Below are 25,226 nucleotides of genomic sequence, written 5' to 3' on the forward strand. Positions count from 1 at the left end.
TGGAATATTTTTATTTAAAAGATAAAGGCTAGTGCCTCCCGGTGATATCGTTGTCCTTGAATTTAAAAGTTCAAGGGCATACTAAACGATAACGGTGTTAGTTTTTTTTTTAATTCATTGATAAATATGCTAAATATAGTTAAATGTATCTAGTTTTACTCCTTATTACCGAACCTACAGAATAATGAGAATATATTTTGAGCTATTTTTTTCGGGACAAACTCACATTGTTTCTTTATATTTATTACTTTATTATTTGATTGAGGATAACGTTGTCATCAATATAATTCTTGATTCTATATTAAAAGAAATATAAGTATAAAGAAATTTTAATTTAAGACAAATTCAAATGAAATTTTTTATCTTCATAAATATTACATAGTAAATATGCTATTTTTTAAAAATTTATTTTTGGCATTTTAACAATAACTTATAAATGGATTAAAATCCGTGAACACTTCGCTTCAGAAGGAAAGCTCTCTAGGAGGCACTTTTAAATGCAACTGTGAAAGAAAAATAACATCATAAACAAAAAACAAAATGGCAGCCACTAATAATAAAAACGATTTATTTATTGCCTATAGACTGTTATGGCGTAATAATTCTTATTGCAGGCTAGAGAAGAATCTGTCGTTACCGTAAGGGAAGTTGTTACAGAGCAGTAAAAATACGAGTGATTAATAATCTGTCTGGGCTGACTTTCAATCAGAAACTCAATCCTAAGGAAAATCAATATGGCGTATCGGTTTTGCTGCATGACATGAAGCTGTTGAAAAAAACATGAAAAACGGTTTTTTTTATAGTATCTATGTGTATTACTTTTAGAATCGTGTACTTTTTACTTTAGTTTAGATTGTAAAGTTATTTCCTCGCATTTTTATGACGGTTATTATATATTCAATAATTTTTTTGTATTTTCAAAATATCAAAAAATTTTTAAAACAATAGCAATGTTTTCAATATAATAATTATAATAATAATGTATTAAAATTAGTTCCAGTTTTAATATGTAGTTATAGTCGTGAAAAATAATGTAAAACATTTTTAAATAAGTTTTGGTGGCGAAAGGATTTTAATTTGATTATGATATGCGAATTTTGGCCAAAACTTTATTTAAATAATTAATTTAATTATTTTTCCCGATAAGTCGTGTGAGATTGTTTTAATTAACTAAACTAATAATTTTTAAAAGAGTTATGAATAGTCAGAATTTAAAAAATGTTGTCAATTTGTTCCACATTTCATCGTGGAAACAAAATATACAGCGGTTTAAATAACACAATTAAATTGCAAAACTCTTTTACCACTTTTTTATTTATTTCAAATCCCCAACTTTTTATTTTAAACCACTTCAAATCATCTGATATTTCATTTCTTTTTAAAAAGTAACATTGTTTTAAAATAGTGTATTTGGATTAAGAAAATTGTTACTCGCAAATTCATTCATAGTAAATCCAGAAGGTTGTGTTCACAGTGACCAGTGGAAGTAAGCCTTTCAGAAAGCACAGATGTCTCATACCAATTTTAAATATAAACACTACATATATTTCACGAGGCATTGTTGAGCGAGATTTAGTTTAGAACGCCTATTTTAAATTTTTTAACCTTTTATAAAACACTTAGGAAACGTGGTAAGTGATTCATTGATTAATAACATAAGTGAAATTAAACTTTTGTATGGTAAATTACATTCCATAATAATGCGAGAAAATCGTTCTCATTGCATTTATGATTTTATTAATACTTATATTTTCATTATTACTTTTATTTGATCTACCGTTAGGCTTGTTCAAACATGTTATGCTAAGAGAAGCTAGAGAATGTATTAGTAACCACAATAATTTTCTTAGAAGTGCCTCTACAAAATTAAAATTGTTATTAAAATGGCGAGTTTCGTACCAATTTTGTATTTTTTAAATTTGGGTGTCGTTTACTAACAGACTATACGTTATAACAAAATACTAAATAGTTTTCATTTATACTGGGAAACAACGAACACATGAAATGCATCATTTGAATTAAATTGTTGTATCAATAAATTAAGACTGACGTAAAATAGATAACGATATTAAGGTTGTCGGAAGTCGCTAAATACAAGCCGCTTCCATTTTCAAATTTTTGGACGAGTTTGTGTTCGTCAGTTGATGTCCTATGACTGATATGATGATGACGATGAAAGTTTAAAGATATTTCGAAATCTTTGAGATACAGCCTATTAAAAAATTCGTTGCACATTATCCTTTCAAAAGTATGCTTTCAACTGGTCAATGTATTAAATGACTTCCTAAAGAGAAACGAATTTATTGGTAAAAAGAATGTGGACAAGTAACCCACTCCCTAACCGCGGGTAGCGTGGGCGAACAGAGGTTGGACATAGATCCTCCTTGACTCGCCTGTGGTCCACGTTTCCGTCCAAAACCGAACATATACTACATAAACACTACACAGCTCTACTTGTAAAATACGTTTGTCCAGCTTTTATTTTTAAGTTCACGGACCCTTCTGCTCCGTAAACTTCGCTCCGATAAAGATGTTAAACTTAACAGCATCAACATCAACGGAACAACAGGCAACACAATGATACATTGCGTTCTAACACCAAAGAACTTCGAAACACTGTAATTAATCTTGCTAATAACTGCCAAGGAAGCTAAATTCGAGTAAAAATCAGTACTATATGTCCAAAAATTATGTCACATCCAGCTGTACGACGATTGATCTGATCCAATGGATACTACGGCCATCAGTTAGTCACTGTGCGCTATGTGGCCTGTGACTTATATTTTTTTGGCAATTCGCTTGACTATGTGGGTAGTTTCTCGTATCATTTTATAACTGCCATGATTTTACTAAGGCACTTATATTACTATTTCAACTCAGGGTACAACAAATAGAAATAATATGAGATTAATTAAGGTATTTTTTTATTATTTATATTAATACAATTTACATGGTCAATAAGGAATGCACTTTGCGAGCATGACAATGTATTCAAATATTAAAATATGCAAATAATTCATTGTAATAATACATTAAGTAATAAGCAGTCGATATTTATTTATTGTAACACAATTTCATTAAAATTATAAATATAACATAGACTTACGATTAAATTTATATTGCATTTAAAAACACCTTACACGTATTTAAATAAGTAATCTTCATTAAAAATACTTTTTCGCCTTTTGTTCTGAGACTAGGTCATAAGTGGTCGATCTGTTTAATAAATTAATATAGTACGCAAATCATTATTCTCAATTATTAAATCGACGAATATATTCTAGATTTCAAAATTACACTTTTAAAATTAGAATGGGATAAAACAACAACAGTATATTAGTTGTTTATTCTTCTTCTGATTTATTTATTTTCAAATTGTTAATTTCTGGTTGGATTTTTATACAAGTGATTCCACATAAAAGATGTAAATTATAAACTAAAATAGAGACAGGATGTATGATTTAGTTAATGATATATAAATCAGCTTTCTAGAATATACTTCACTGTATAAGAAAAGTAAAGCATAACATTAGTTAGGACTCTGATCTTTTCGCCAATTCAATTAAAATTTTTCTAATCTTAAAATATTTTTTTCATTCATTATGTATTTACAAATACAAATTAATACCATGACAATATATAGACAAACAGTATCTTACATAAATATTTTAAGAGACTCACAACTTCTAAAATTCTCATTAACACTAAGCTTGTTGTCAAAGCCTATTAAGACTATATTTCGGATGCCTTTAAGTGTTTTGTATTAAATAATAATGCAAATTACATAGACCAGAGGTCGGGAAACAAGCTCAAGGGCCATATATATGTGACTAGTATAGCTTTGAAGTCATTTAGAAATATAATTTTATTATTATTAATCTTTAATTGCGTGTTATAGTGCATTTTAAGGTATGTCAAGTGTCTGTCTTCAAACACACGTCCATACCATAAACAATAAATATTAGATTTAAAATTCAATTTTTTTATGTTAAACCCATAGGCACATTATCTAAAATTGCCAATATATTAAATTATTTCACATTAATGTATCATTTAAAAATATCTACATATTATTTCCCGAATTATTTTCTCCAAAATATCGATAAATAAGGATTTATGTTTTAAAAGCAACTATTCTTTAAAATTATTTTATTTAACATATCGCTATTTCGAGTTAAGTTTACCGACCTCTGACCTAAACTTACATTTTGGGAATATAAGTGAATATTCAAGGCAGTTTTGGTGCACTGTACAAATAAGTTATATAAATTTAAAGCAACATACGATTTATTACATTTATTCATCGTTATATGATATATAAGCGTTAATGTAGTCTGTGTTGGTTTCCAAGATGACCTTGTGTTGTATTGGAGGTTGCATGACAGGCAAAGAGGCGGCTTCCATCTCTCGCCTGCGTTTTCTGTAATTATGTAATATTTAATAGCAATGTCGTAAGTTGAGGCACTAATACAGGCTTGAAGTCCAAATAAATATAGAAGCTGATTAGCTATAGGCGTAAAAGCTTTACAGGGCTGAATATATAACATGTCTTTATAAGCAAGCTTTAAAACTTTTGTGTGTATTTTCAATCATCCTGTATAAAGTTATCGTCAATCTGAAACATGTTACAATATTTTTTTATTGAAATGCAATAGGCCAGTAACTTCTGGTAATACAAAATTTGGATGGACAAAAAGTAAACAATAATGAATTTCAATATGGGTTATGTGAAATTTCGAAAACACTTTTTTACTTTATTATCATTACGTTATCTATTATCTTTTTAAAACCATTTATTTCTGGATCGAATCGTACAATACACTAAGTGACATCAAATAAGCACTAATATATTCGCCCCTTTAAAGCTTTTGCACCTATAATCAATCACCTTGTAACTTCAGCTGGCGTCGATAGATGGCGCTAGTACGCGACTAAATCGTGCTATGATTTAATGCGGGTAATTATAAAAAAAGACACCGCTCGATGTTGAAGAATCAACGACGATCCGATATATATACACAAATTTATAACCAGAGGTCGATTATTATTTATAAAAAGAACTGGAGGCATTGAAAATAATCCCAGTATTTCAGGATTATTACAATTTTACTTACAAATTATAAAATTAAATGTCACTTTCGCTTACTTTTTATTGTCTGGTATTACGAAAAGTGTTTTGCTTACGAAATCACTTGCTTACGAAAGTGCGTTTAAAACATCGCTTTATCAACTGTATTTGATGAATATGTAATAAGTATAAAATACCAGATTCTCTTATTAGTACGAAATAAGGTACCTGTTCTTCTTGTCCCACGGTGCGTACGGTATCTTTAGATGCACAGTTTGAATGTGCAGTTTCACAGCGCTGCTCTGCGTGAAGCGTCTGTTGCACAGCTGGCATTGATAACGCTTTTCACCAGTGTGCACCTACAAAGAATTTTTTTTGTTTTAATTATACTATCTACCATACCTGCCATACTCATACATACTACCTACTACATACTATCCTCTGAGCTTCCTAGGCAGTACTTCAATGAGTAACAAATCTTGGATAAGAATATCTTCGGAGTTTCTACAGATATCTAAATCATAAGATACATATACGAAAGAAACTAACTTAGGCCAGCGAATAGGCAGGCCACATGGCACGCAGAGCAAATGGCTGCAGGAGCCGGTGAACCAGCAAACGCAGTTTAGGTCGTGCATCTACAAGGTGTACAGACTACCATGTTAAGGTAGTCGGAAGATGCTGGATACATGCCACTTCTAATCTTTGTCCAGCAGTGGACGTCTTAGGGCAGAAACGATCATGATGACCCTCATTCGTCTGTAACTCATCCATATAAATAATATTAAGTGACAAACAGATGTCTCAAGGACGTAACAGTTCGAGTAGACTCCTGAGGGATTCCTCGTGTTTCGCTACCTATAAAGAAGATTTAAGATAAAGGACATCTGCACCCTGTCACTTCAGAATTACGGAAACTCTACATGCTACTTGAGCAGCAGTACAACAGCGCAGCTCAAAACAAGAAAAAACAAATAAATAAAAAATAATCGTAAAACCTTTAAATAAACACAAAATTGGGGAACTGCGGGACCATTTCACTTTTTATATTCTTGATAAAGCACGAAGAAGATTCTTTGAACGGTCTAGAAAAGTAATTTCTGGTGAGGTGTTTTATGAACGGCCGCTTAGATTATCTGGATTATAATAACGCGTGGTTACAAGTGAAGCCATTGTAAACATATGAGTACAATATTATGAAGGTATAATTATAGAGACTCACGACAAGGTGGCGGTCGCGGTTGCTGGGCATGCTGAAGCGGCGGTCGCAGTGCGGGCACTGGTAGGGCTTCTCATTGGTGTGCGTGCGCATGTGCACCATCAGATTGGCGTATTGCTGCAACACAACAACACAAAAATAAAAAACTACTGTTCAACGAACGTCCTTAATAATTATGACATATTAGTGTAATAAATATTTTAAGCCATAATCCAACTTCAAAATTGAGTGTTGTTAACTAATGTTTTTTGTGATCACATTCACAAATAAGCCCTATATAAAAATGAGCCGAGTTTACTGTGGGTAAATCTCAGGTAACATTTGGCATCCTAGCTCCTTATTAGTTAAATCATTATACAGGAGCTTAATTTAATTATATTTGTTATTATATCCAGTTTTTCTGGGATTCTACATACGTGTAAAAGTGATGACTGTAAATAATCCTAAATTAGAAAAAAGCAATAAATTATTGGCACAATATTTTTGATTAAACTAGTAAAGATCTGGCAAAATAAAATTATCCTCACTTTGGTGGTGTGTCCGCATACATCACACATGTATCGCTTCAGATATTCCACGCCGGGATGCTCCGCCTCGTAATGCTTTCTTGCTTGTACGTCGTTTGACAGGTACTTGTCGCACTTTAAATAAACAATGTAATTATTAATAAGGATCAAAGAGATTCCAACGTAAAATACATACTCTGATCTTCGGTTCACTACAGACTTAAGAGTAATCTTTTGGTAATGTAATTGTAATTTTAATCTTAGATCTTTTTTTCAGTAAAATTCTAGATTTAGATATAATTAATAGTATTCTCAGTAAATATTGTAATACCGAATTCCAACTGTTGTATTAAAAAGTTTTTTAAAGGTACCTTCAGAGTGATGGGAGGCAGATTTTAGGTGGCGTAATAAAAAAAATACTTAAGTGGCTTATTTAAAAAAAAAAAAAAAACTAATGATAAATCCACGTACCACTTCGCATTGCGTAGACGTAGGCACCCCGTTGTTTATTATCACTGAGGTCTCCCGCCGAGTGACCTTCCTCTTCCTTACTTTACGTTCACTCGTCGACTGGTTGTTGTTACCAATTGAGCTGCAACAATAATAACATTTCAGATAATATTTTATGTCAAGAAATTATCTCAGCAGGCTTTCAAGGTCAAAAGCATTACTGGGTGATGTATTTGAGCACTCAAAGCCCTACTGTAACTAAACTGGAGAAGGCTCTTTCATTTCACAAGATCGAGAGGCTATCTCTTCTTGGTTTGCTTTGGTTACGCTTCATTTATTTATTCGTATTTTTTATATTACATATTTATTAATCCGTATTTTTAACCTAGTAGTTGTAGCCTAGCGGTAAAGATTGAGACTTGCAATCATTGGTTTCCGATTTGATTCCAAAAAGTCTTATATGTTATAAATAGAATTGTCACTGCTCATAAACAAATTTCCAGAGGATGGGCAATAGCATCCTCGGCGTACCACATGCTGCGATTGCACACCCACCTGCTCAGCATGGGGATTATGGTATATTCCCTCATAAATATCTTTAGGGGAGGGCTATACCTTGCAGTGGGAGTCTATCGGCTAAAAGAATGACGACGAAGACATATACTAACCCACATAGGATTATTTACAATGATCTCATGGGTACTTAACAATGTAACTTTAATAGTTAAGTAATAGGCATTTTTATCTTATAATGGCTTTAAACTAAAACTTCGAGAGTTCTAAAGGCATTCAGAGAAGAACCCCCAACACTTCATATCTAAGGCGCGGTACAGCGGTTACGGTAGCATTATACCTGCTTTATATGTCGGCTTGACGCTGATTTATGGGAAATCCTGTATAACGTAATACATTCACTCAAAACTACGAGATAATATGTTAGTTGCTGCAAGTCTTATATTCTGACATGGATACTTCTAGCAAAATAAACGCCAAGTTTCATTAATTCTACTCTTAAGTGTTAAGTGGTTTTCGTAAACTTTTTAAGTTATAAAATTTAATTTGATTATGTTACTTACAGGTTAGTGGCAGAGTGTTTCTTGGAGCTACCAAAATGAATATTGTAAGCTTCTTGATTCTTAAACTGTATTTTACAGTCTGCACAGTACAGTGGATCGTTTACGTCTGCTTCTGTCTCTTCACTCGCCTCTAACTCCTGAGAAAAATCAATTTGGCGATTAAATATGTAAAATTTAGAGGCTGATGTGGATGCATAGTATAACGTGTGTTTTATGAGAATATTCTTTATGTTAACAAATAATACGTATATATACATATGGTATATTGTGTAAACAAAAAAATTATTTGAAGTTATAGTTAAAATTCACTCAACAAACAATAACTACAGAATAAATAAAAAAATAAAGATAAAATGAATCTGAAATTAAAAATGCCGGCGCATTCTTCGATTCGATAGACTGGACATAATAATAGATAAAATTTTTAAAAGATGTTAACTGTATTACAATTCAGAGTACTTGAAAATGCAGAAATGATATATTTACCTCTTTACTGTGCGCCATTCTCTGATGACAATACAATCCCGTTTCACTCACGAAACTGTGTCCGCAGAGACAACAGATAATAGTCGATGGGTGCTTGATCCTTATATGCGTCAGTCGCGTAGAGGCTTTCCTACAAATTTTAAATACATGTAAATAATTGCCATAAATTTTTTTGTTCAAACTATATGCCCAAAATTCTAACTACATTCTGCCTTAACTGTGTCGATTAAAAGAAATAAATTTTTAACGAAATTCCTAGGGTTAGCTACAACAATACTACCATAACAGCTGTACCGCACTATAGGAAAGCGGGGCAAGGTGGAGGTCGATGAGAATAGAGCTTGAGCGTGATTTCGGCCTTACATTCAAAGAAAATAGCACTTTTTTCCAAAATATGTGCTCAAAACTGTTAATACATCTTACCGTAACTGTGTTGATTAAATAAAAATAAATTTTTAATGAAGTTCTTATGATTAACTACTACAGTGCTACCGAAACTGCTGTAGGTCGGCGTAGAAAACAGCGGTGAGGAGCGAGGAAGAATGAGCAAAAACAGCGCCGGCTATTTTAATGGCAGCCCATGGTCGAAGTCATCTTTTGGAGGCCCTTGCGCCTGTTTACTCCACGGAGAATCAACCTGAGCCACTTTAAAGCTTGCCATAACACTAAGCGATTGTGAGTTCGACAATCAAAAAATCAAAAATCTTAAAAGTGAAATATATAAATATCTAGGCTTTGTTATCATTATGAAAATATAAATTACTTGAGGGTTATTATTAAAAGAACATACTTAAATTCCTTATTGCAGTGCTGACATTGATATGTTACATTCTTGTGCCACCTGTAGTGCAAATGCGCTTGGCCTCTGTAAACAACACACCCATTGAATTAATCACAAGCGCAAACAAATGCATAGATTTTTACTAATTTATAAATAGATTCATAATTAACGTTCTATAACTGGAAAGGGTAGCCTATGGCTGTTTGAAGAATTATTTGTGGCTCTCGACAAATTTATATAAAATATTATTATTAATATGTTATATCATGAAATTCAATTCAAACTATCCACCATTTTAAAGGTACAATTGTAATAAACTCCATCTCTAATTCTTCAATATATTTTAAAGCATTACTTAAAGAAGTAAAATACATGTGTTTAAAAATAAATTAAAATTACATACAAACATTTTATAATTTAATTTGTTTTGAATAACACAATTTCGGTAATTTTACTGAATTTTTTTTTTTTGAAAAATGGCTCTGGCTCCTGTTGTTGTATCAAAGGAGATTGCATGTATGAATACATATTTATTCAAGTTATATTATTTTTTCTAAGAAATTATACAGAAGATAAAAGCACAAATAACAATTTCGAAATCTCCACCTGTTTACAAGAGAGTTTTCGACACAAAAGTAATTTCGATAATAATACAACACATAAACTTTAAAAAATATGCATCTAAATAATTTCTCTCTGATATATTCAGCATTTTTATAATCATTCAAGATTTTCCTACCTAGGATTTGTATAGAAACATATCATCTAATTTAAGAATTTTTTCAAAATTCTCTTAAAAGTTATATCAATATACATAAATATTAATACATTTTCCTAGCAGTACAATAGTACAAAGTTTCTAGTTTTTTTATTAAGCATTTCGTCACTAAGTTATTTCTATAATTACAAATCATATATTAATTATTCAAGATTAAAATGAAAAGAGTAAATAACTATTTGATTGTAATTCTTACTTTTTATTTTTAATTATATAGTAGAAAACAAATACATAGTGTACCATGTAATAGACGGAAACTCTCTAGTATCCAAGGAGACAGTCTAAGCATAGCTTAGATCCCAGAAATAATACGAAAAAATAATAACAACCATTTTATAGAATTTTATAACACAGAACTTCCTTAAAATAATATTGAGTACAACAAAAAGTTTTCCATTTTAGTAATCAAACTCATTGCAATGTGTTTTTATATGTTTTGGCACTTTGTCAATCATCATCATTATATCAGCCAATAGATGCCCACTACAAGGCTTGGGCCTCTTCCAAGGATAGCCTCGACCAATCATGCACTGCCCGTATGCAATGACCTTAAAAAGAGGTCCAGCTAATGGGAAGCCACCTTGTTAAATTGATTAATTATGTATTATATTTTTGTTAAACCTTAAGTTTTGAAAACATTGTCAAGCAAGTATATTTTATAAAATAACAGCTAAATTTTTTATATGGTTATCCATATGTCTATGGTTATATGTATTGTCTATACATATTGTCATCTTAGAGGTATATATAGTGCTTCTACTTACTTATTAAAACATACATAACTACACAACTGACAGGAGTATTTAAAGAGATGAGTAATGTTCATGTGTTTGTACATTTTCCTTGCATCCTTGAAATATAATTTGCACATGTCACACTGAAGTTCACCTGCAATTGCCTGAAAAAGTATAGTTACATAATAATAACAGTCTTTCTTCTTACGGAGACGAGAGGCAATCGCTTACAATGCGCCTAATAAGAAAGAGTCAAGGTCACCCAGAGGGCTTTTCTCTGAGTTTCTTCAGGATAGATTCAGAAATGAAAAGATCTCCAAAAATACAAAGGTCACTGAGGTAGCTCCAAGAATTGCTTGTCTGAAATTGCAGTAGGCGGGGCACATCCCTCGTGCAACCGATAGCCGTTGGGTCCGAAAAGATATCGAATGGCGATCACGAGCGAGAGACGTGGCATAGGTAGCCCCCTACTAAGGTGATGACGACATAGTCAAGGTCGCTGACAGCGTAAAACCTGTCATCATGGCGATCATTGGGCTAAGCTTATTTCTTGCAGTAGACGCCAATATTTTTATGATCTGTACTATTTTTTTGTAAACCATTACAAGCGCGGCATAGAATATCCACCCATAAGGTTGGGAGACACCTTGTAAAGGTGGAAAGGTTAAGGAAATCATTGAATGTGGGCCACTTAAGACTGACCTTATTAAAGAAATCTATGGGAGAAACCTACATACAGCAGCGGACTTCTGAGACTGAGATAATGATGATAATCAAAATAAATGTAGTTCTAAAGTATTATAAACGTAAAAAATAATAACAAAGACAACTTTTATACAGAATTTTTGGAGACCTTATAGAAACTTTTAAGCAGGTTTCAGGTTATCATATCTGCATTTGAACTTTTTCTCATAGCACCAAAAGCAATTTAGTAAAATTTCTCCTGCAACTAATTATTTCCATTTATTTTTGTAATGCATAACAAATTTTGATAAAGAAAACTTATGAAGGGAGCTTTACTATTATTGAAGATAGCATCATGTGCAATCAAATTTACTTTGTTGTTTCACTAACATAAACAGTTGTATTTATCTATCTCACTCTCTTTAACCATCTAGTTGAAACCATAACTTTTGCTATGTTATAGATTCAAAAGTACTTTCCATGTTAAGGAAATTGATAAATCAATTAACACCAGTAAGAATTGTAACAAACTAGATGTCAAAGTGAAATTTCGTAAAATCCATTCCTTCTTAGCTAATCTCAATGAAAGGAATATCCTTATTTAATTTCAAATCTTCAAGCTTTATGGTTTTTACATAGTAATAAGTCAGTACATAAGTAGAATTTTTTATATAAATTTGTAGGTTTAATTACTTTTTGTCCTAATTCATACAATAGTATAAAATAAGACAAAAATTCATTATCTTCATCATCATGTCAGGTGATAGACATCCACTGCAAAGCATTCACTATGCCACCTAGTGTCAGGCGTACTCACACTGCCTAAATTAATAATATTTTCTGTACTTTACTTACTGGATCATGCTTCCTCATATGCTTATTGTATGTTGCAGTTTCTCTAAAACCCTTATAGCACATATCACACTTAAATTCAGCCTCAATGTAGTTCATACTCCTTTGTCTCGCCTGCACCAATCTGTACTGCTCCTCCTGTGATACTGGACTGTATACCAGAAAGTCATCGGGTAATTTTTTAATTCTCCTTACTGGGCGAAGAGATACTACACCTTTCAGCCTCTTTCCGCCTTTGTTATTAAGCCAAGCTGGTCGAGATTCATACCAGTTGGCATTTTTATTGTTCCCTTTTTGCAGATGTGACCAGATAAAATGTTGCTTTGCTGATGTTCTGAAAACAACAGAACTTTTTTAAAGGGGGAGTAAATAATAGGCTAAAACTGTTATTTTTTTGTTTTTGGCAAATGCTGTTTGACTATTGTCATTTAAAACTTCACAAGGTTTGAAGTGTTGGGTCACTGAAGGACCTCTGACCCCCTTGACCTGTTTACCGTCAAAATTTTGAGGACTTAGCCAAACAAAGTCTTTAAATTTAAATATTCTTTATGCAATCTAAGATGGATCATATTGATTCGGAAAACAAATGTCTAGACCTGAGAATAACAGGCGAAAGAAACTCAGTGGCAGAGCATATTTAAAAAAAAATTATAAAGTTATTTCACAGGTTAATTTCAAGTGTGACAAATAGCTTGAAGGCAACACATTAATCCCAAGGGGTACATTAATTGTTGCTTTTCGAATTCACATTGTGTGTATGTTTATAGGTTAAAATAATGCTCCATAGACTAACTCTGTGCAAAGGCCCACAAGTAAAACCTTGGCTTAGGCAGTCACTCGAAATGGGTTCAGCATACCATTTGAAACAAGCTAATTATTAAATCATAGGGAGAATCATTCAAATATGTACCAATTATAATACTACCATTTCTGATAGCTTTATTGCTGGGAGTAGTGGAAGAAAATTATAACTATGAAATTCTATAATTTAATTATATTAACAATATATAAGCTATGTATGTTTTTTAATGAAATTTCAGACTTTTTGATATAGTTTTTAAAATCACCAACGTGATAATAATACTCACCTATCAAAACTAACTTCAGGACATTTTCTGCACAGATATTTGTACATATGTTTCTCAGTTATATGAGTTTTCAAAAGAAAATCTGTTTTGTAATAATAATTACAAAGCTCACAATAGTATCCGCCACTTGTATACTGAAATTTTTAAGTTGACATTTTAAAGACTTCTTTCAAAATTCAAAAAATTTATTAAAACCCACAATCTAAGTATTTGCAAGTTTCATTAATAAAGAGTTATGATTTACTATGTTAATTTTAAAATAATACTGGTTACATTATATTAAATAGAAATTTTAAAAAGTTTTATCTATTTATAAGCAAATAGTTTACTGTCTGTCATTAGAGACCATACATCAAGTTGATTCCACATCCACTACTAGACATAATTCCTGCCTGCCTCTGCATTTCCAATAAAAATGAAATTGTACCTTTTTCATTTCATCTTATTGATCCTTTATTTACTTTATATATTAATTAAATGTCTTAACAGATAACAATTGTACTAAAAAATAAATTATCTGTTTGGTTCAGTCAAAATTTTAATAATAAATAATATGATATATTTTCAATGTAATACTTTCTGGGTTACTAATTTTTTGTTTAATTTTATCCTAACAGCTTTTTATAGTTTTGAATATTATCAGATGTTTGACTACCAGAGATTGATGTTTTAATTTACTCTTTGGTTGGTGTGAAAAAAATTCTATTCTTTCTATAAGAACATTTCCTGAACCTTAATAAAAATAAAAAAATTGTAGCTAAAATGTTGAAGCCATTCTGAACAATATTGTATTACTAACCTTATCATGCATTCTCATATGACTGGACAGTCGATTTTCACTGAAAAATGACTTAGTGCACACATTACAAGAATATTTACCCTGACCAAACATTTTGTATATTTCCACTGCTGCTTTTGCCTCTTTCATAGATATTGGCACTATTTTGGCATACTCCTGATCTAAATTACATCCATCTATATCATCATCTTCATGTTTTATCTCACCATTTCCTTTAGATTCTGTATCTCCATCATCATTTAAATTATTATCATTCTGATTACTGATGAAAAACTCTTGGAATATATCTGCATCATTTGAAACATTAGGGTCTTGTTGGATAGGTTGGTCAAAATTAACCGATGCTTTGGGATCAACATCTAAATCTGGTAAATCCAAACTGACTTCTTGTTCAATAAAGGAGTTCTCTTCCGTTTCACTCTTCACAGAGACATTGCCATTTTGTGTTCTAGTCTTGCAAATTTCTTCACTTATGTCTGTTGTGTTATGATGAACTATAGGTATCTCTCCTTTTACATTGCTACAACGACTGTGCTTTATCCATTGAAACTTGACTTGTTCATAATGTGTTCTACTATTATCTACATAAGATAGAGATGGCAATATGTTTATAAGTTTACGATCAATAACTTCAATAGCTGCTTTGGTCACCTGAAATTAATTTGATATTAAGGAGGTGACTTCAGGAAAGAAACCTTTCTATATTGATTATGTTACCAATTAATTCCAATTTTAAATGTAATTATTAATTATACTGATGCAGTTTCTTGTTAACTATGTTAGATAATTTATACAAACTATATACAACACAAAGGTTTTTTTAAAGATTATTTGGTATATCTTATCCATAGAAAATTGTTTTGATTATTTTCTAAATGATAAAAAAAATTTAAACTTTATAGATAATTTGTAATATTTTTCTTCAGGTGTTAACAATTAAAGAAAAAAATATTTGTAATAACAGGAGCTTGTTTTAAATTACTTAGAAAATATTTCATTTACTAAGTGGATATTTGATTTGTTACTTCTTGATTACATTTAGCAAATATAATGTTAAAAACAATAAATTATTGGTTGGTTATAAAAACAATGGCTTTGATAGTACTGAAAAATAAATGAGAAAGATTAACAGAAGCTTGAATATAAAAGGTTTATGACAATCGGCGAATATCTTTTAACTTAGGAGAATATTTAAAGTAAGATAGTTCATAAAATAACTTTAACAAAAACAATTCATGATTGATAATTTTGATACTTGTACTTACTATTAGAAAAGTTTGTTTTAGTAACTTAATTGAACTAACCTGCTTTCGATTATCAATGAGCTGTTTAAGAGCATAGTGTGCCCTCTGGCATTTATACCTAAATTGTTTATAACGTCTAATATAGGCCGAACATTCATAACAAAGGTATCCAGGTAAACCATTTCCCTTTTGTGTCTAGAAAACAAGGAACAGATTTAATCATTAATACAACATTGTTAATATAGTTTTATTGAATATAAGGATATTTAAGAAATTACTCGTAGTCCAGACATTAAGTTATAATCATGTCTAAGAATTCCTGTGTCCATATTATACAATTTAACGTTTGTAGAGTCAGTGCTCAAACATACAGCACATGCTTTCAGATCCATCATTTTGTAATAAATTAAATACAATCACATTTTATTACATTTACAGTAAAACCTAAAGTTTATGAATTACAACAAAAATAAAACATCTATACACATTGAAACAAAATTCATTACAGTCACTTGGATGTGTTTATAATTCCATAGACATACATAAAGAAAGCAAACAGTTATGCATAACGATAATAATAACTTTAACTGAAATCTAATTTCTTAAGCAAGATTTTTAAAATAATCAATATCATGATTTTTGTAAGTATCAGTTAAATAATATTATGTTTATAAAAAAATATTACCGACGAAAAATATTGCCGATATGTCAAAATAAATATGGATACTATAATTGTAGAAAAAAGATATTTCAAAAATCTCCTGACATAATATTAGTCCTTTGGTCGTCTTAATCAATAGTCATTCAAGTTCTTTTCATAAAGTTTAAATACAGTTTTTTTCATTATTATAATTTTTCATAATTTTCATGATTAATAATTATTTTTTACATCTAAATGATGTTTGAAGAGCGTTGTTACGGCACAGTGATATTTACTTCGTGACTCGCTGTAACAAAATGAGTCAGCAGACACAAGCTTGTACATATAATTAATATTGTTAAAAATACAATTTTTTATTTTAATGTTATAAGTAATTTTGTTTAGTAATAGTAGCCTGATAAATTGGTTTAAATAGTATAATTTTAGAAGCAAAAACACCGCAAAATAATCTGAATAACAACTCATATTTCAAAAACTTGATATGATATTAGCTTTTAATATTTCGCTGAAAATTATAAGGTAAATATGCAAGTGACAATTAAATATTTACTCTGTGCAATGTAACTTCCTGTATATGTGTTGTGAGATAAAAGATGGCCAACGATCGTTAATTTCAAACAATCATTATTATATATTTTCTTATTTATCTAACAATACAAAGTACTTGAAAGTTATTAATTAATAGTAACATTCAAGTTACATAAAAGTAGTAACGAATATTACTTTATTAGATGATTTACAGTTTTTTCTTGTCAAAACAGCCTAAAAGCTGAAAAAAATGCATTGAATAAGCAAATACATATTTTTAAGTCATATTTCATTATATACGTATTTTGTAACTTAACATATTTTTTCCACCCATTTACTAAGGTCTACATAGCTAAAACAATCGGCATCAAATGCAAATGTGTTAACAAACATCACTCTTAATTGTAATATTCATAGTTGCTAATTAATTCATTAACGACTTATTGAGACGTTATTATTACTCACAACGCCCATCGCTGTATTTTCTATTTCAAACATCTAACTAAAATATGAATCTATTAGGCACTGGAGTAATGTGTTAATAAAATAACTTACACAGACGATTTTGACAAAATTAATTATGCTCACTCTGGCTGTCTGAAAATATTATTATTAATTTAATTATTTCCTTTTAATAGTTATATTATTTAAATATTACTTTTAATTTTGGAATCTGTCATTTTTACATGATTGTTCATTGCGGGTTTTTTTTTATTTTCGTGCCAATATATCGTAAAATATTTTGTGATAGTTAAATGGAGTGGGGTGATAAAGAGAACTCAATCGCTATGAATGCAATAGTGCCAAATACAATTTTTTAAATCCGTCCACCATACGCTTGATATTAGTCAAATGTTTGTGTACGGGCTAATTGATAGGTACAGTGAAACTTCCTCTCTTTGTAATAGAAAAAGACCTAGCTGTCCACGTAATGTTCATACAAAAAAGGCGATCAAGGCTGTAAGGTAAAGAATTCGAAGAAATTCGAAAAACAAATGATTTTATCTCGGGAGATAAAGGTAGCAGCCTAGAACCATGTCGCGTATTTTAAAACATGACTTAGAACTTGCAGCCTATAAGAGACTCACTGGTCATTTCTTAACAGGTAATTTAAAAAAAATAGCGTGGTAAAATCGAAACTTTTACTTAAGCGGTACGCAAAGGGAGGTCATAGAAAATTTTTATTTACTCCACAGTGATCCTTTCAACACTGGTGACTGTGATACACCGATACGACGAATTAACCGTCAATTTTCACTGTCATTGATTGGCTGCCATCGCTACCTCCTCTGAGAGCAACGGTTCTCTTAGAGAAAACCTTCCTGGTGGCGATGCAGTATTTCCTGGCTGAGATTTGTATGCACTTTGATTTGGGTTATTGTCGTCAGGTCATCGGGAGCATATATAATATGTCTCTATTTCGGGATGGCGCAAGGTGTGACGACGTTTCGTTCCCTGTGGGGATCGCTTTGTAATTGTCAATACTTATAATTAACAGATTTAAAGTCCGTACAGCGTCCATCCATGTAAACTAAGAACTTATCGGTTTCTTAATCATGTAAGAAACGTAATGTTTCGGCACGGCAAAGTTCTCGAAAGGGCCTTGAAGCTTAATTATTATAAAAAGGTCAGGCTAAGCCCTTAGTTACCAAAGTGGTTCAGGTGGACCCGCAGGTGCCCACGCGAGAGGTGGTCAAAAATTTATTTGTTTTCGTGTACAAATAATATTTTAAGGGACTCGGCAACTGTCACTGGTAAAAAATTGTAATTCGCTGATCAAACTTTCAATTTTTTGACGAGTTTTGGGAATATTGTAGAAATGTAGCTGAACTGGTCTACCGGAATCAACTAAATATTGAAGGTGATCTATGGCGAAAAAATACTAGAAACTTCTGAGCTAGACAAACAATTTTCAAAGATAAAATAGTTCCACCATACGACAAAAATAAAACATATTATTTTCGATATTTTATTTATTGGCATTATTTTCGTAACCTATTTATCATTATTACAGAGTTATAAATACAATGTTTGTTTACAACCGACTGAATAGTTCTATGAAGTAACTATCTAACATGACGCTTAATAATTCAGTTTTCCTTATTATTTTCATAGAAAACACCATTGAATATTTTTCTACAAATTATTAAATATAATTGTTATGCATTACAAAAGCACAATGTAATAAGAATACCAATTGAAGCTTAATTTTTAAATGTTTTTTTGGTCGATGCCATAATATCACTATGAATCACAGAAAAGTAAAATGAGGTATTAACGATAAAATATCCGTCTTGTATATCAATTTTCTACATTTTATTTTTCAGAATAGAGTAACAATTAAAGAGTACTTTAATGTTCTTTTATTAAAATTATTTAGAATATGAATAAAAAAGTAAAGCAAACACTAAAATAAAGAAAGAAAATAAATAAAGTAGTACCAAAAACAGTGCAATAAACAGTATAATATAATAAGAGAATTATAAAGAAAATATGTGTTAAATGTATGAACAATAAATGTAATGTTGAAAAAAAATGTAAAATGTTATATAAATAAAATTGTAAGAAAACCTAGAATGTAGTGGTTGAGGATGGATGTAAGGCTAATGGAATGAAAGAGAAAGACTGGGAAAATTGTAGAATGAAAGAAACAGTACGACAGATAAAATGATACGTGAAAGAGGAGAATGCTAATAATAAAAAATTATATGAATAAATTATTAGAAATAAAGAGTCCCTGTCCCACACAAGATAGGGGAATGAAAGGTCCTCGATAGCGGGGACCATAAAAAAACAAACCTTACAGATGAGTTTTAGTTACGATGATTGAAATATCAAATACCGGGCAGCTTTAGGACTTTAGGTACTATCAATATAAAGTCCCAATAAATCATTAGGAAATTAATAAACCTTTAAGAATATCGATGAAAAACAAAAATATTTGCAAAAATAATGTACATCAGGCAACGATGATATTACTTCATGATAACATATCAGATATTCGAAAGTAGATTTTACTAAATTTGAAGGTTTGGCTCATAAAGGCAGTTTTAAATTGATAAAATTCTGGCACGAGAAGAGCGCCTAGCCTAAGACTTTAAAGTAGCAAAGCTCGATGGCTCCTAAGGGAGCCTCGGCTCGGGCCTCCATATTTTACTATATTGGGAATTTATCTAACCTGGTGGTCCAAGTTAAGCGATAATCTTGAGAACTTTGTATTACACATACAGCGTTTCGTTTTGTCAATTTATCTATAAGAACTCTTTACAACAGACTGTTTCTTAGTCAAAAAATTACTTTAAGAAAATCTGATCTCTGTAAATGATGTAAGCAGCACTAATAAAACAAATGTTAATTTTTACAAATTTAATATGAATCTCAGGTATTTAAAGTGATTAATGATATCAAAAACAACACTCGCCAATAACTTAAAATTGGACGTTTAAAATGGTTTGAGAATAAGATTGGAATGAGTTAAATCATTTCTATACAAGGTGTTTAGAAGTAAAAACCAAAATACACATTTTCACAGCAGCTACAAAGTTTTTGACTTCAATATATATGCCTATTACAATTTTAGACAATTTATCTGCAAGTTGTACTCCTGGAATGGATAATAAAACCCGATTTTATTTTTATTTTAACAGATGATTTTAAGATAAAATTCCTCCCTTTTAATTTACAATCTATCTAATTATAAAACAGAACACAGTAATATATCATCTTAAATTATCACAGCCTCGTTTACGCTATTGTCATCTCCGAAACACTGATTATCTCGCTATGGACATGATATTCTTCAGCATCATGTCACCAAGGCATAGACGTGCTTTAAGGATCGCCATGATGATCGACTTCCCGCGACATTTACTATGTCATTGGGCCACTTATGGAGGGGCCTTTCCATACCGCGTATACCGGCTGGTAGTCGCATCTTGCCCACTGCCACTTTAGACGAACGATTCTTCAAGCTTCGGGCATCATATTTAGGAATAAAAAAATACAATGCATAAAAATGACAAATTTTCAGCATGAATAAACTATACATTAGTACATTAAATGTATAAGTTGTGTTATGTAATCATTTAAAAAAATGAAAGAACCTCATTTTTACATTTTATCCAATTACAATACTCAAAATTAGACAGTTTATTTATACTCTGTGACACTAAATAACACTTTTTTTAGAAGAATAGTTCTTTTATATTGAGATCTCAACATCTCAGCTGTGGCATCAAAAAATGTTGACACACCTGCAATTGGCACAATTTAATATTTATAGTAACTAAAGCAATTGTTTTTCAAAAATTGACTATTACAAATTACTAGGACATTTTAAGTTTTCACTTTCATTTAAATAATTTCAATTAGACAAATTATAAATTTTATTAGAATATTTTTATTGCTATAGATTGGTATAGATTTTATTGGTATATCTTTGGTCAAGGATGACTATAACTTTAGACTTATTTTCAATGGAAAGGAACATTGACATGTGCATGTGAATTAATAATTTGCATGTACATTGTTTGTTAAAATGTTATTGAAAGAAGAATTTGTAACTTTTTGTGATGTTTAAAGTAAACAATTGAAAAACTTAAATAATAAAATTCATTGTTATTTACGTTTATTTTTTAATTAACAATGGTAAGTAATTGTTATTTAAAAAGTAATCCTTCTTCCCAGCCGTTGGACGCCCACTACGAGACATAGTTATCCCCCAAAGATCACCACTATGTCGTCGGTCCGGCTAATGGAGGGTTTACCCATACCGCGTTTCTACCGGCATATGGTCGGCTTTTAAAGCCAACAGCCATCGGTTGAACGACAGACCCCGCCTACCGTCACTTCAGACAAGCAGTTCTTTGGGCTATGATGGTGACTGGTTCTTCTGTGGATCTCCTCATTTCTGATTCGATCTCTCAGTGAAACTCCGAGGATAGCCATTGCTTTTAAGGTGACATTGAGCCTTCTTATGAAGCAAATAAGAAACCATCTCTTGGATCACCATGTTACCACTGGCCATACACATTGGTTAAAGACCTTGCGGTATTTTCGACGAAAAGATGTTTCAGAGCTTCCGCAATGCTGCCCAACCTTGTTGGATTAATATGACTTATAACCAATATCTATTTGTGCCAATTGCAGCCACAATATCTTTTTCAGCTATGATAAATATTTCGATTTAGTTGATGTTAGTGAACAATATACAATTAGCTATAAATAATAATAATAATTTACATTTACAGAAAGCTCTTCAAAAGAAATATTTAATACATAATTTCAAACTTAGATAAAAAATACGGAAAATATTGCTTGTATGCATATAAACATGTTTATGAACTTGTACCTTAAATATAAAGAAGATGGATTATATTTTACAATTTTTCCTTTTTCTCTCATGGGAGTCAATCAGACTAATTTGATTTTTACTTATTTCTGATTCTTCTGAATCTATTGACTCATTCACAAAGTTTGATTTCATGTCTGGTATAGTTACCACTTTTCCTGAAGCAGGATCATTTGTAGGTAGTGGGTAATCTATAGGAATATCTTTATTGGCATCCTTACCAAAACCAGGTGGTTGATTTGAAAGTAACATTGGCCAAAGAAACAAAGAATTAAATCTCTCCATTAGAAGAAAGAAGTGTGTCTTAAAATTAACATTTTTTCTGATCAAGACATTTAGGTTAAATTCACATCCTTTGTTTATTTTCTTATTTGATACCCATGCCATTAATTGTTTGCAACCAGTGATTGTAGCATAATGAGGTGGCAAAACATATTGCAACTCCATTAATCTTTCTATTCCAAATATATCTGGATTTCTTTTTACTACAAGTTTTGATGCATCTTTTTTGGAATAGGATTTCATATTGACTAATGACACTTCTTTTTCTCCTTTAATTAAATCTGGATAAATTGTACAATATTTGCTTTCTGCTAAATTATTTGCATTGAGTTTAGATTTAAGTAAAATAAGAAGTTTTCTTAAATTAGTTGCATTTAAACTCTGTGATGAGATAACAGTATCTTCCAATAATTCTAGTTTATCATCCTCGCACCTAAGTAAAGTTTTAGCTTCCTCATCTTTAGCCATCTGTGTAGCCAGAGTTGCCATTATAGCATCTTCAATAACATTGTCTGGTGAGGTAGAAGTAATTTTCTTGCATTTACGATCTTCTACTTCATTCTGTATTCTTGTTTTAAGATTCTCAATGGCTTTGCTCAGATTATCTAAAGGTCGACCATGACCTAATCGTCGAGAAGCCCGTCGCGGTGCTCTAGAAATATCCATGTTAGGATGTGTTTTCATCCATTTAACTAAAGTAATGTACCTGCTCCTTATATGCATTCTATCTTTACCTGGAAAATATTTTGTAAGGCTTGAATATACAGTAGGTGAATCTTGATTTGCTAGCAGCTTAATCAGTTTGTTGTCTTCCTCTATAGACCATACTGTTGATATCCTTTTCTTAGCTAATATCTGATATCTAATGCGTAGTTGTGCTACTGAACGACCTGGTAAATAACTTGTCATCCGCCTGAAATCTAGACCAAAATGATCTGCACAAGTTAATATTACTGCATCTTCTTCAGCTAGAAATCTACCTTTTCTTTGCTCTAGAAGTCTATTGTATTTGTTATATATTTGGATCTTTGTTCGGTTCTCCATCGATGTTGCCACTTTACCCCAAGGGATGTAATTGTCTTCTCTATAAAAATCAATCAACCTTTTTAGATATTCTTCTTCTTCTCTTGACCATTTTTGACCTGTAAATGTGTTACTCATGTTGGTACGGAAATAAACGAAACATTGATACCCTGTACGTCTTCTGCCTAGTTTATTTGCAATGTCATCCCAATCTTGAAATTCATTATTGTGTGCAATTTTTTGTAAAGATGTGTGCTCATTCTTACTCCAGCTGCTCTTGTTTATACTAGGATGTAGAAATAATTTCCACAGAGCTTTATATTCTTGTGCTGTATGCCGACGGTTTAATTTATTGGCTATATACTCCCAATCATATTCCTCACCAATTCCTAAAGCAACTTCTTTTAATGTCTTATTCTTTACATTTTCCATTTCTCTTTTTAGTACTTCTATGTTATTGTCATTTTTAAGCTTTGGATTACTTTTCTGGTCTCGTTTTAATTGTAATATTTTTGACTCAATCTCTTTTTTTCTTATGTCTTGTGACATTTTATGAATCAAGGTAAGAAATTGACTTTTATCTTTTACTGTCCACCCAGGAACAGAAGTAACTGACGAAAAGTCATACATTCCAGATTTTTGCATAGTGATCGTGTCTTCATTTTTAGGTGGAGTGAAACTTGATTTATCTTTAAAATAAGGTTTACCACAGTTAACGTATCTAAAAGATTCTTGTCTATCATAAGACTTGTTATTTTTATTACATTTCATTATATCCATTAATTTTTGATTACATTCCTGCAACCTTCCCACCAGGATCGTTTCCAGTCTTCGTAACTTTTCGTCAGTTAACTTGTTCAACGATAAAGCTGTTTCTATATTGGAGAGTTCATGTGCTACTTTTGAAGACGAACTGTAGAGGCTGGTTGTAGGAGATCGTGATTGTGAAGTAGATGCACTTGGTTGCGGTTCTTCCGAATTGAGAACGGCATTCAACTGTTGTAAATCCTGTAACTCGTTTTCACTATCACAGTCACTTTCTTCAAAATCAAAATCCACGAAACTCATTGTTAAATATAAGCTAAAAACGAAAGTTTGGTTCTTATTAAATAATTGTTATAAATATTACGGTAATAAGCAAACCAATATTTATGTATATTTTGACACTATCAAGTATGCAACTTGAACTTATGTTTAAACATAGACTATATTTCAAGAATAATAATAGATTATACAAATGATTGCAAAAAGGGTATTTTAACCGTAGTTTCTCTGTTACTATAAATAATTCCTTATTATTCTTAAACTTTTTCTATTATTTTTACTGTGAAATCTTTGTATATAAAATAGGCAGCGAGCAACCAGTAAATTTTAAATCTTATCTCGGCTTTAGAGATGTTTGTTCTTTGTGTCACACTAAAACAGCGCTTTGATAAACGAAGGAAAGACCTTAAGTTACGCCATTAAAGGAAAGAGCACCTTAAGTTACGCCGCGTGACTACTAGTACTGAGAAGTAGTAATGCAAAGGTTAACAGCGACCAGTACTATTCAAATTTATCAATGAAGGCATTTAGTTTAAAACTGCTAGTCGGTTTATTTCACACATTACTTAGAAA

General features: G+C 31.1%; 2 protein-coding genes across 2 annotated transcripts; both read right to left on the reverse strand.

Annotated features, from left to right (window-relative positions):
- Positions 1–3,464: 3,464 nt before the first annotated feature.
- LOC137925950 (zinc finger protein 271-like) lies at positions 3,465–16,230 on the reverse strand. Its single transcript, XM_068769446.1, has 14 exons — positions 16,044–16,230; positions 15,826–15,960; positions 14,522–15,172; positions 13,723–13,856; positions 12,638–12,968; positions 11,129–11,262; positions 9,596–9,670; positions 8,806–8,935; positions 8,320–8,456; positions 7,265–7,385; positions 6,815–6,928; positions 6,291–6,404; positions 5,297–5,427; positions 3,465–4,420 (listed from the first exon to the last, which is right to left on the reverse strand). The coding sequence occupies exons 1-14, from the start codon at positions 16,158–16,160 to the stop codon at positions 4,297–4,299; spliced, it is 2,448 nt and encodes an 815-aa protein (XP_068625547.1). The 5' UTR covers positions 16,161–16,230; the 3' UTR covers positions 3,465–4,296.
- Positions 16,231–20,339: 4,109 nt separating this feature from the next.
- Pbp95 (proximal sequence element A Pbp95) lies at positions 20,340–24,769 on the reverse strand. Its single transcript, XM_068769380.1, has one exon. The coding sequence runs from the start codon at positions 24,675–24,677 to the stop codon at positions 22,326–22,328; it is 2,352 nt and encodes a 783-aa protein (XP_068625481.1). The 5' UTR covers positions 24,678–24,769; the 3' UTR covers positions 20,340–22,325.
- Positions 24,770–25,226: the final 457 nt, after the last annotated feature.

The sequence above is a fragment of the Battus philenor genome, unplaced genomic scaffold (genome assembly GCF_028537555.1).
Source record: "Battus philenor isolate CCGP_79_NKW_IND1 unplaced genomic scaffold, ilBatPhil1.0.hap1 SCAF_28, whole genome shotgun sequence".
NCBI classification, from domain to species: domain Eukaryota; kingdom Metazoa; phylum Arthropoda; class Insecta; order Lepidoptera; family Papilionidae; genus Battus; species Battus philenor.

What these genes read in the sequence shown, in the direction of transcription:
- LOC137925950 (XM_068769446.1), bottom strand. Translation starts at nt 16,160, where the DNA reads ATGATGGATCTGAAAGCATGTGCTGTATGTTTGAGCACTGACTCTACA. An exon ending in TCATTGATAATCGAAAGCAG is followed by an intron (nt 15,173 to 15,825) that starts GTTAGTTCAATT and finishes AATTAATTTCAG; the next exon opens with GTGACCAAAGCAGCTATTGA. An exon ending in ACCGCGACCGCCACCTTGTC is followed by an intron (nt 5,428 to 6,290) that starts GTGAGTCTCTAT and finishes AATTCTTTGTAG; the next exon opens with GTGCACACTGGTGAAAAGCG.
- Pbp95 (XM_068769380.1), bottom strand. Translation starts at nt 24,677, where the DNA reads ATGAGTTTCGTGGATTTTGATTTTGAAGAAAGTGACTGTGATAGTGAA.